Source organism: Tarenaya hassleriana, unplaced genomic scaffold, assembly GCF_000463585.1.
Source record: "Tarenaya hassleriana unplaced genomic scaffold, ASM46358v1 Cleome13, whole genome shotgun sequence".
Taxonomy (NCBI): domain Eukaryota; kingdom Viridiplantae; phylum Streptophyta; class Magnoliopsida; order Brassicales; family Cleomaceae; genus Tarenaya; species Tarenaya hassleriana.
In genome coordinates this window covers 3,150,179-3,160,900 of record NW_010963495.1, presented here as the reverse complement: position 1 = coordinate 3,160,900, position 10,722 = coordinate 3,150,179, and the positions used below count along the sequence as shown (strand labels likewise).

The window sequence follows — 10,722 nt, the reverse complement described above, 5'->3', positions numbered from 1 at the left end:
ACGTGTCGATAATGGGTGGTAAAGTCGATAATCAAACGTGACACATCAGCACTCCATCGCCGGAAAAACAAGTCAAATCGGTCAAATGTGTTATGTGGAAGAAATTTATAACTTGCTTTTTTATTTGGAAGTTTTTATAAAGTTTAGAGTTTTTTTATGGAAACATAAAAGTTCAGGGTTTGTTTTGGTACATTTTAACACAAGGTTTTTCGTGGGATTAACCCAAATAAAAATAAAAATAATTGGATATGGGGCCGACTGTATACTAGTATAGATATGGACGAGTTTCTAAAAACTTATAGTTGGTCCATGAAGCCCATCTAATTGAAATCAGCCCAATTCCAAACTCTAGTAACATATTCTCTGACAAACTGGGAAGGTTCACGTTGCCTTTCATTTGAAAAAAAAATAAGAGTTTCGCGTCAACTGGATCCTGAAGGATCACGGAAAGTCCCGGCAAGACGACGAACTTCTCTTTGGCTCTAGTTTGAATCTATCTCCGTTGGTTTCAATTTCCCATTTTTCACAATCTCCGCCTTGCGCGATTGGTACTCGTCCCTCGCTATATTCCCTTTGTCAGATGTACAATCGCCATTGAATTGGACACCTTGTACCTAAACGACCCGAAATCACGTCTGGTTCTGATCCGAGTATTCGATTTCCACTCAGACAGCGAGTGATTGGAGTTTTAGGCTTACTAGGTACTGTTTTACCGGACAGCAGAGGGAGAAAGAAAGAAAGGAGAATCGGTACAATGGTGTCGGACAATGCGAAAGGGGTAATACTAGCTGTGTCGTCGAGTGTGTTCATTGGTTCGAGCTTCATTTTGAAGAAGAAAGGTCTCAAGCTAGCGGGTGCCACTGGAACCCGAGCTGGTAAGCTCATATCTTCATCCTGGTCCTGATTTTGCAATGCCCTTTTGGCTTTTGGGGAGTTTTGCCCTCACCAGATTTTTGCTGGATCGGTAGCTTCTTGTTAGCTTCATGTTGAATCGATTGGCACAGGGAATATCTTGTCTCGCATATCCGCATTTTTCGGGTTTTGAGCTCAATCTGAAATACCCGTTGCTCAATTGAGGTCTTCACCGTCCGAATTTGATAAAGTTCGTATTCCGTTTTACTTTCCCCTCGATTTCGATCAAGAGGCAGCTTTTGGTCTGATAGCAATTCCAATTTGCTCTTCAGGCAGCATTTGTCTTTTAACGATTGAACGATGCAGGGTTTGGAGGTTATACATACTTGCTAGAGCCGCTTTGGTGGGTGGGCATGGTGACAAGTGAGTGTGAAATCTCCATCCCAGTTTCTTCTTGTCTTACTGAATCGTTTAGTTCTAAAAAAAGAAAAGAACTGTAACCTGAAATGATAGTGATTGTCGGAGAAGTTGCAAACTTTGTGGCTTACGTCTATGCTCCAGCTGTTCTGGTCACTCCTCTTGGTGCGCTAAGTATAATTGTGAGGTGCGTAATGCATGGAGCTCTCGTTCTCGAAGCACATTCCAGAGATGTAACATCCATTCCCAGGCTAACCCATATTCTTCACTGATGACATTGACTACTAGTGCTGCTTTGGCACACTTCCTCTTGAAGGAAAAACTCAAGCTTATAGGAATCCTGGGATGTGTTTCTTGCATTGTGGGCTCTGTTGTGATTGTCATACACGCACCTCAGGAGCAGTCCCCGAGATCCGTTGAAGAAATCTGGAATCTAGCAACTCAACCAGGTTACTCTCTCTCTCTCTCTCTCTCTCTCTCTTTCTCACAACACACAAATTACTTTATGATGTTGCTCATGGGAGGAAAATCTGTTTCTTTTTCTTGTCTCTGGGGCAGCTTTTCTAGTTTATGTAGCTGTAACGATTTCGCTTGTCCTGGCATTGATTCTGCACTTTGAACCTCACTGTGGCCAAACAAACATCCTGATCTATCTCGGAATTTGTTCGTTTATGGGTTCTCTCACTGTAAGTTTTTTTTTTCCATCCATGATTCTAAAATATAATTTTTGAGCTCTATTTGCCTTTTGTTGTATACTTCTACATGTTTAACAATCGTGTTTGGTAACATTCGTTGATGTTTGGCGATCTTAAACAGGTGGTGAGCATAAAGGCAATCGGGATAGCAACAAAGCTGACATTGGAGGGCACAAGCCAGGTTGCATATCCGCAAACATGGTTTTTTCTTGCCGTTGCTGCAATCTGTGTCGTTACGCAATTGAATTACCTGAACAAGGTAAGGCTTCTTTATCAAATTTCCTTGGAGAACATGTGTTTTCACGTCATCTGGACCCCATTCCAGTTGATTATTAACCAGTCTGTTAATTGACCTGGCCTGCTGGATTAATAAAAACAAATCTTTCCTTTTTCCGGAAAATCCAAAAAAGACGTTCTCCCCAATCCATTGTCTACTCAGATTAATGCTCTTGAACTGTAGCTACATGCCAACGGCCTTGGAACTGTGTTGAACTGGGGACGTTGATTGATGTTATTGTGGGTTCTCTGCCAGGCACTGGACACGTTTAATGCAGCAGTTGTTTCTCCGGTGTACTATGTAATGTTCACAACCCTCACGATAGTTGCCAGTGCAATCATGTATAAGGTACATTTAGTTACATAAATGTGTGGATCAAGGATTGTATTTCCAGATCATTGTGGGGAATGCTAAATGTTGCGATGTGCAGGATTGGTCGGGGCAAAACATAGCTAGTATAGCCTCTGAGATATGCGGATTCATCACCGTGCTGACTGGCACAATCATGCTCCACACCACAAAAGAACAAGAACAAGCTTCTTCAGGTAGTAAACTTCCAGTCCTGTCAGATTCATCATGTGTTTGTTTTGTTACCCGCCCCTCCCCTTGAACGCAATGCTGTCTGATCTTTTTTATTTGCAGGAACCACGAAATGGCACGATTCAGTAAAGAGCATGGATGAAGAATATCTTATTAGTTTCCACAGCTCCGAATACTGAGGAATGTGTTGTTAAATCCTTTTGGAACATAACTAGAGATCATCCGTGTTCTTGGGGGATGCAGCTCCAGCTCAGATTGCCTTTGGAAGATGCTTAATGTTCTTTAATGTGTCCAAAATCATGGTGTCTTTTGAAGATCTCGCCGTACGTATATACATGCGCGCGCACAGACATGTTTTATTGCGGTTGTGTTTGTGGGTTGGGATCTAATTGGTTCTTGATTCCTCCACTTCAGCCCCGAATCTCTAATCTTTTGGGATGTTTCGGGGCTGGGGTTGTTTTCTTTTGTTCTCCCGACTTTTATCCATATTTTAAGGTTACTTACCGCTACCAACGAAATAAGTAAATCAATTAAATATATTTCTAGGAAATTTTGAATCTGTATCAACGACGGACTTTTTTTGGTAAAAAGATGTTTGTTTTGTATTGGAAAAATAGTTTATTAATTTAATAATATTTTCCGCCGTCTGAGAAATATATAATCGAATCTGTACGCCATTTGATATGTGTTTTCCAGATTTGTGAAGAAAAAAGAGATGGGAACGCGTGATAATAACTCGTGTATGCAGCGCGTGGTATGATTGAACATATAAAGTTTTCGCCGTTGGATCCAATGGCCCATTTTATTAAGTTATTGGGCTTGCCCATTTCCTTTATTCTTTCGTACCTTTTTCCGATTTTTATACTGAATTCACTTTTTAATTAGGATTTCGTCTTAATGGTTTATGATTTTAATACTAAAAAACAAAGATATTTTCATCAAACATACAAATAAATAAGAGATTTGACATTCTGTATATTTGGTGTTGGATTTACAAGCTTTTATAAATATTCTTTTTCAGATTGTCTACCTAAATTTTCCACCCATGCACTCTATTTTTTAAACGGATTATAATGTTTAATATAATTTCAGTAAAGTCATATATCATGATTATACAAGATCCTATATAAATTTACCATTATAATTTTTCCAACAAACCAAACATTTGGAGCCACGAATAAGGATTTAATGATTTATAAATGGAAAATGTATATATTTACCAGGGTGGTATGATCTAGTAGTTTTTTGAAATTAACTTTACCTACATTTAAGTTTAAATTAGAATCGGAAAGATATCTGCTGATTATCAAGTTTGTCTATTTATGCACTCTCATATGAATGCATGCTCTTCCCCCTACCATTTACCATTTGAAGCATTATCTTCGCACATATACCTATATATAACAGTTAAAATGCACACAAAATAAAATGATAATCATAATAATATCGTTGACATAGTCAAAGAAGAGGAAATATACATGCACCGAGCGATGAAGGCCGGAAAAGCAATAATGATAGTGGCCATGTGCCTGGCCGTTGCGGCGGAAACGGTGCATAGCGAATCGTCGTACTACAGCACGACCAAGGCGGCGAAGGTGATGAAGGAGAAGATGACACGTGTCCACTTCTACCTCCACGACATCCTGAGCGGCCCAGACCCAAGCGCCGTGAGGATCGCGCACGCGAACGTGACGGCAGCGGAGGACTCGCCGGTGGGATTCGGGAGCCTATTCGCGATCGACGATCCGATGACGGTGGGGCCGGAGGCGGGGTCGAAGGGTGTGGGGAACGCGCGTGGGATGTACGTATCGTCGAGCAAAGACATGAAGAACTTCACCATCGTCATGTACGTGGACTTCGGCTTCACGACGGGGAGATTCAACGGCAGCTCCTTCTCGGTGTTCTCGAGGAACCCAGTTGGCGATGGAGCCCCCGTTCGCGAGGTTGCGGTGGTCGGAGGCCGTGGCCGGTTCAGGATGGCTCGAGGCTTCGCCAAGATCAGGACCCATCACATCGATATGAAGACGGGTGATGCTATTCTCCGTTATGATGTTACTCTCATCCATTATTGATGATTCTATTCGAATCATTTAATCTTTTATTATAATAAATGTGTATTTCCCTAACAGACAATTCGATCACCAGGGCCAGCTTCTCTCCTATTACATATTTGGGGGTGGGGTTTATAAAACTTATGGAGTTTTGAGTTATAGAAAGATAGATACTCGTGTTTTCCTAAATTCCAGCACACATTCCCATAATAATATAAACTAAGCTGTATATATTTTTATTGGCCTGTACAACGAACAAATAATAAACATATATATATATATATATATATATATATATATATATATATATATATATATATATATATATTTAGATGGTGACAAGTGCTAATGCAAAAGCAATCTAAATTTTCAGATTTATGGTAAAAGGGTTATATATACAAAACTGATGGAGGGGCTAATTAACTCTACTAATGAAGATAGTTTGCCATTTAACATTTTCTCATAACTAATATACCTTTGCCATGGAAAAAGGGAATATTTTTCATCAAGGGTAGAATGTTCTAATCAATTCATAAAGGTCATGTAAAATAATAATAATAATATATTACACGAAAAAGGGTCAAATTAATATTGGAGAGATATTTCAACGTTGCAGCTAAACTAACTTTGAACCTCTCGAGTCATGGGACTACATGCACCCAACTTATAAAGAAAGCTTCTTTCCGCAACCCCGAAGACGACTGACTCGGTACAACAACAAAAAAAACCGGGAATGGCGAAGGCAGTGCTTCTGATTCTCCTCAGTGCGTATGTAATTACGGAAATGCCACAGGCTAGCTGGGCGAATCGCCCGGAGGAAGCACCCAAGGAGAAGGTGACGAATCTTCAGTTCTATTTCCACGACACGTTGAGCGGCAAGAACCCCACCGCCGTCAGGGTGGCTCAGGCCCCCGACTCCGACAAATCCCCCACCCTCTTCGGCGCCACTTTCATGGTCGACGACCCTCTCACTGAGACCCCCGATCCCAACTCCAGGCTCCTCGGCCGCGCCCAGGGCCTCTACGGTTCCTCGGGTAAACAGGAGATAGGTCTGATCATGGCTATGAGCTTCTGCTTCGTCGACGGTCCGTACAAGGACAGCACCATAAGCTTGGTTGGGAAGAACCCGGCGATGAACCCGGTTCGGGAAATGCCCATCGTCGGCGGCACTGGTTTATTCCGAATGGCTCGTGGGTACGCCATCGCCCAAACCCACTGGTTAGATCCCACCACCGGCGACGCCATCGTCGGCTATAACGTTACCGTTTTTCAGTAGATCGCCTGTTCCCGTTTGACGTGATTTTCACTATTGCTACCTGACTTGTACTCATCCGCTTGCATCATCATCACCATTAGAATTACACCTTGGTCGCGTTTACTAAAAATAGATTTATGGGCTTGATAATGGGCCTAAATAATATCTGAATATAAGCCCAATTTAGGGAAAACACGTGTTCGAACCGATCCGACGGCGGAGAAAGCCGCAGATGCGATCCCACCGGCTCTGGTCGACAAACATCTCACCGGTGCTATTACTAGGAGGATGAACCAGGGGAGAGGTCTCCTCGCATGGCGGATTCTTCCTCCAATGCCAATGAAAGGAAAGGGTAATATTCGGACATGACAGAGTCATCCTGTGAAGAAAGGGTAATAATCCTACCAGGAATACGAAAAAGAAACACACACACGTACGCGTAAATCAAATGTGATTGGAGAAGAATAATATAATTTTGACGTGGGAGACAACAGAGACAAAAGGAAAGGAGAGAGAGAGAGAGAGCAATGCAGATACAAGTGGACCAACCAGAAGCGAGCAATCATCTCTCCATCAATCAATCAAATACAATCCAACCAAATCATTTTCATCACCAACCAATCCATCCCCACAAATCAAAAGATACATAAGAAATTATGCATTTTTATTACTTTTAACCAAAGGAACATCATTATTGTTATCATTAAACAATGTCTAATTACGTATATACTCTTAATATCATTTACTTCAACAAAAGCGGATTTCTCTATCACTGGAAAAAACCTTCCTTCTGCAACAAATACCCCACAAACATAACAGAACCTCCTTCAGTTTGTTTTTACTTTGTGTATTTTTATATCTATCAGCGACTTCGCTCCCTCATTGGAAGAGAATGGGATCTCACGTCTCGAAGCAGCTTCAGCGACGAAAAGCCATCTCCACCGAGAAAAAGACCCTCTCCGATCTCCAGAATTCCTGCGGCTGTGATTTCCCTGGCTGCGACTACAAGCCCTCCGATCTCAAAAGTTGGATGACGGGCATCGGCCCCGACAAGCTCCACTTCCACAACATCGTCTGGCCTGGAACCCATGACTCCGCCACCAACAAGATCGGGATTCCATTCGTCTCCCGCCCTTTCGCACAGTGCCAGTCCCTCTCAATCTACGGTCAGCTGGTGGCCGGCGCTCGCGTCCTCGACATCCGCGTCCAGCAGGACCGCCTTGTCTGCCACGGCATCCTCACCACCTACAGCGTCGATGTCGTCCTGAAAGACCTCAAGCGTTTCCTGTCCGAAACACCGTCCGAGGTTGTGATCCTTGAGATCAGAACCGAGTTTGGACACGAAGACCCTCCTGAGTTCGACAAGTACCTGGTGGAGCAGCTGGGTGAGTACCTCATCCACCAGGACGATCACGTGTTCAACAAGACAGTCGCCGAACTACTGCCCAAGAGAGTGATCTGCATTTGGAAACCGCGGAAATCGCCTCAGCCTAAACACGGGGACCAACTGTGGAGCGCAGGCTACCTGAAAGACAACTGGATCGACACTGATCTCCCTTCCACCAAATTCGAGAGCAATCTGAAGCATCTGAGCCAGCAGCCACCCGTTTGTTCCAGGAAATTCTTCTATCGGGTGGAGAATACGGTCACACCCCAGGCAGATAACCCCGTTTTGTGTGTTAAACCGGTGACTAATCGGATTCACGGCTATGCCAGGCTGTTCATTACTGAGTGTGTCAAAAGAGGATGCGCCGATAAACTTCAGATCTTCTCCACAGACTTCATTGACAGAGATTTTGTAGAAGCCTGCATCGGGCTCACATATGCAAGAGCTGAAAGGAAGGTTTGAGATGTGGCCAGTATCTGCATGGACTTATATCCATCTGTTAAAAAAATCAGAACACGGCTGTGTTACAATTCCTTGTGCATGATTTTTCAATCGTTTTCTTGTGTATGAACAAATGGTGTGAGATTAAATTTCCGCATATTCATATTTATGAGTACGTAAATATCACCTGACGAGATTCTCCATGTCTGAACACTATAAATGAAACCTGAGTTACTGGCAAAATTTGGACTTTAAACTTTCTTCCAGTGACCCAAAAAGCACAGAAAAAAATCCTGCAAATGTTAAATTGGATGTTAATTCTGTATAGACAGGTAACACATACGTGCATATACAACATATGTATATATATGAGCTTGGTAATTTTTTTAAAAAAACAAGGAATTTAATGAATCAAATTGAACAATCGAAAACTTGGGGTGGATCTTTGGGCAAGTCAGGAAAACAAGCACAAGAAACTATAGAAAGCTAACCCGAAAGCGGGCTATCTTTCTGCTGCAACGATCCTTTAAGAAGCAGCGTTCCAGGGATTTGCTGAAACACCTGCATTGGAATTCCCTCAGCTTTACACTGAATCGGTACAGGATGAAAGGGAACAAACATAATCTTCTAGTTGCAAAGTAAATGAATCTTAAACTAACCGAGATGCGGAAAGATAAGTTAGCGGAAGAGACTGGCGAACCAGAGCCATCAAGAGTATGTATTTCATCATGTTCACGGCTGGAAACACTATCCAGATTTCTCACACCATTCTTTAAAATTGAAATGCATTGGTCATTGGATGCAACGATCTGTTAAGAAAGAGAGAGACGAGGATTCTGTTGAACTTAGATGGGGAGAGAGAGAGAGAGAAGAGAATCAAGAACCGATGGCAGGATAGAATGAAACCAGTGATACTCACGTCAACAGAAAATGTAGAAGAGTTTGGTTTACATGAGGCACCGCAGCTCTTGAAGAATTCCTCGATTGATTCCAACACGTGTACTGCACTGTATTGCCTTTTAATTCCCTATAAACACAATTTGGCATGAGAGAAGTTTAATTGGTAAGCAGCATAGATACGTAAAAACAGACACAAGGCTAAGGATTGATTACCTCAAGCATAAAAGAAAAGGTGTGCTTTGCGGATACAGATGGTACAACAATCTTCCTAACAGGGGGCATGAATGACCATGCGAGGCCCCAACGAGATGTTCGGCCTTGCACGAATTCAGTCGTTTTCACAATTGTGGCTCCCACTTCGCGAAGCTTTGACATCAAGATTTTCAGGTTAACTTTCTTCCCCAGCATTGTGGTGTACCACCTAAATTAAAAAAGGAATTTGCAAAGGTAAGTTCCGGCCGATTAAAAAACTGCATCTGAAAGATGTCGGACTAATATAGATCTGTGACCTGAATCTTTGCTTCAATACAACGCTATCCTCGATCATACGGGTTACAAAAGCTTTCTCTCCACCTTCACAAACCATCTCCTCCGGAGTCCCACCACATGAAGTTTTAGGATTAAGACCTGCTTCTTCAAGGGTCTCGAAAAAAGGAGGGTTGCACATACAGAAGTCAAACGTCTCATTTTCCCTGACAACTTCAACAAGTATAGGCGGCCCACTATAGCTCTTGTTGGCACTTGCAGGACAATAAGACATAGATGAGGGTGCCAACTCAGCTTCTTCGGGTCTGGTTCTGTAAGAGTTCATCCCACTCTCTGTATTCTCGGTGTCCAGATCCCTGGACTCATTATCCAAGGAACTCTCTTTATGAATTTCGACCTGTCTGATCTCGATTAAGTCTGAAATATGAGGGGGATTACTTTTGACATTCTTCTCTGCCCATTCTATAGCTACGTCAGTTACATCTGCAACCATAGTGGTACCCATTTGAGGATTTAACATCAACAGGAAAACGAATGAAGCAGAGCACTGCATGAAGACAAAGGGCAAACCTGAACCAACAAAACCCCAGCCGAAAAGAGATGCACCAAGAAGAGGGTAAATGCAATTCGCTCCAGTTCCTATATCGAATCCCCTTATGTCACCTCCATTTCCACCCGGGTTTTGAATAATATTGGACGACAAAAGATGGTCAATCCAATGGATATAGTTCAATCTATTGGGGACAGTTGGGCAGAGCTGGCCATCCGGAATCCACCTATGCAAAGTACGATTACAAACAAAAATCGAGTTTGACAAGTTTATGAGCAGCGAAGTAAGTGAAGATACAATAAAAAATCAGCAATGAAACTCAAAACCCATTGACAGCATCCTCACAGAAATGACGGGTTTCAAGAACAAAAAGAGAACCCTAACAAAAGCACGATAGATGAGACTGAAATTACCAATTGACGCCATGGTCATGAAGGAGGAGGATACGAGTGAGTTCCCTGGTCGCGTTGTAGTCCGCCCAGTCGATCCTGGGTCGAGTGCCGGAGAAGAAAACATAGGGCTTGAAAGAAGGGTAGAGGGACGCTAGCAAGGCGAAATCGGGGGGGCTATCAGAGTACTTGTTTCTCGGGTGGGTTGTGGATCCGGGTCCGGACCTCGCTCTCTTCTTCCCCTTCGGCATCTCTCTCTCCCTTTCTAGGGAATAATCGATAAACCTATTAGGTTCCGCCGGCGAGGAATGTTTCATTCGATTACGAGCGCGGCAGCCAAGGGTGTCAAAATGGTCATGCCGGCCCGAGCTCGACACAAGCAGAGAATTGCGGGCCGGGCCGAACCGGGCCGAAACATATGGGGACTTCAAATCTTGGGCCCGAAATTCGGCCATATAGATTTTTTCGGGACCGGAAAGAAC

The 10,722-nt window shown here is 43.0% G+C and overlaps 5 protein-coding genes across 9 annotated transcripts; 4 read left to right on the top strand and 1 right to left on the bottom strand.

The window, feature by feature from the left end:
- The first annotated feature begins 406 nt into the window (after window positions 1-406).
- LOC104807793 (probable magnesium transporter NIPA6) lies at window positions 407-3,290 on the top strand. Of its 5 annotated transcripts, none has more exons than XM_010533207.2 (10): window positions 785-875; window positions 1,005-1,102; window positions 1,219-1,275; window positions 1,366-1,456; window positions 1,558-1,718; window positions 1,828-1,955; window positions 2,086-2,223; window positions 2,497-2,589; window positions 2,672-2,786; window positions 2,884-3,290. In XM_010533207.2, exons 3-10 carry the CDS (start codon window positions 1,266-1,268, stop codon window positions 2,958-2,960), a joined length of 813 nt encoding a protein of 270 aa, XP_010531509.1. In that variant the 5' UTR covers window positions 785-875; window positions 1,005-1,102; window positions 1,219-1,265; the 3' UTR covers window positions 2,961-3,290. The 5 variants fall into 5 exon arrangements, with proteins under 5 accessions (XP_010531507.1, XP_019057355.1, XP_019057354.1 ...); XM_010533208.2 differs by having other exon boundaries at window positions 1,345-1,456; XM_010533205.1 differs by lacking the exon at window positions 1,005-1,102 and having other exon boundaries at window positions 407-875.
- A 915-nt stretch (window positions 3,291-4,205) lies between these two features.
- On the top strand, window positions 4,206-4,907 carry LOC104807792 (dirigent protein 15). Its single transcript, XM_010533204.1, has one exon. The coding sequence runs from the start codon at window positions 4,260-4,262 to the stop codon at window positions 4,851-4,853; it is 594 nt and encodes a 197-aa protein (XP_010531506.1). The 5' UTR covers window positions 4,206-4,259; the 3' UTR covers window positions 4,854-4,907.
- Window positions 4,908-5,483: 576 nt separating this feature from the next.
- LOC104807788 (dirigent protein 23) lies at window positions 5,484-6,871 on the top strand. Its single transcript, XM_010533201.1, has one exon. The coding sequence runs from the start codon at window positions 5,566-5,568 to the stop codon at window positions 6,106-6,108; it is 543 nt and encodes a 180-aa protein (XP_010531503.1). The 5' UTR covers window positions 5,484-5,565; the 3' UTR covers window positions 6,109-6,871.
- LOC104807789 (PI-PLC X-box domain-containing protein DDB_G0293730-like) lies at window positions 6,787-8,096 on the top strand. The gene has a single exon (XM_010533202.1). The coding sequence runs from the start codon at window positions 6,980-6,982 to the stop codon at window positions 7,934-7,936; it is 957 nt and encodes a 318-aa protein (XP_010531504.1). The 5' UTR covers window positions 6,787-6,979; the 3' UTR covers window positions 7,937-8,096.
- On the bottom strand, window positions 7,879-10,553 carry LOC104807791 (methyltransferase-like protein 16). The gene is made up of 9 exons (XM_010533203.1): window positions 10,265-10,553; window positions 9,872-10,077; window positions 9,325-9,784; window positions 9,029-9,236; window positions 8,835-8,942; window positions 8,575-8,724; window positions 8,407-8,476; window positions 8,103-8,208; window positions 7,879-7,970 (listed from the first exon to the last, which is right to left on the bottom strand). Exons 1-8 carry the CDS (start codon window positions 10,489-10,491, stop codon window positions 8,147-8,149), a joined length of 1,491 nt encoding a protein of 496 aa, XP_010531505.1. The 5' UTR covers window positions 10,492-10,553; the 3' UTR covers window positions 7,879-7,970; window positions 8,103-8,146.
- Between the last annotated feature and the right edge of the window lie 169 nt (window positions 10,554-10,722).

Excerpts from the sequence above, each read along its gene's own strand:
- LOC104807793 (XM_010533205.1), top strand. The coding sequence starts at position 755 with ATGGTGTCGGACAATGCGAAAGGGGTAATACTAGCTGTGTCGTCGAGT. Across the intron at positions 1,457-1,557 it reads GCGCTAAGTATAATTGTGAG|TGCTGCTTTGGCACACTTCC; the intron begins GTGCGTAATGCA and ends ATTGACTACTAG. Across the intron at positions 2,224-2,496 it reads AATTGAATTACCTGAACAAG|GCACTGGACACGTTTAATGC; the intron begins GTAAGGCTTCTT and ends GTTCTCTGCCAG.
- LOC104807792 (XM_010533204.1), top strand. The coding sequence starts at position 4,260 with ATGCACCGAGCGATGAAGGCCGGAAAAGCAATAATGATAGTGGCCATG.
- LOC104807788 (XM_010533201.1), top strand. The coding sequence starts at position 5,566 with ATGGCGAAGGCAGTGCTTCTGATTCTCCTCAGTGCGTATGTAATTACG.
- LOC104807789 (XM_010533202.1), top strand. The coding sequence starts at position 6,980 with ATGGGATCTCACGTCTCGAAGCAGCTTCAGCGACGAAAAGCCATCTCC.
- LOC104807791 (XM_010533203.1), bottom strand. The coding sequence starts at position 10,491 with ATGCCGAAGGGGAAGAAGAGAGCGAGGTCCGGACCCGGATCCACAACC. Across the intron at positions 9,785-9,871 it reads CTGGGGTTTTGTTGGTTCAG|ATGTAACTGACGTAGCTATA; the intron begins GTTTGCCCTTTG and ends CTATGGTTGCAG. Across the intron at positions 8,477-8,574 it reads ACTTATCTTTCCGCATCTCG|GTGTTTCAGCAAATCCCTGG; the intron begins GTTAGTTTAAGA and ends ATTCCAATGCAG.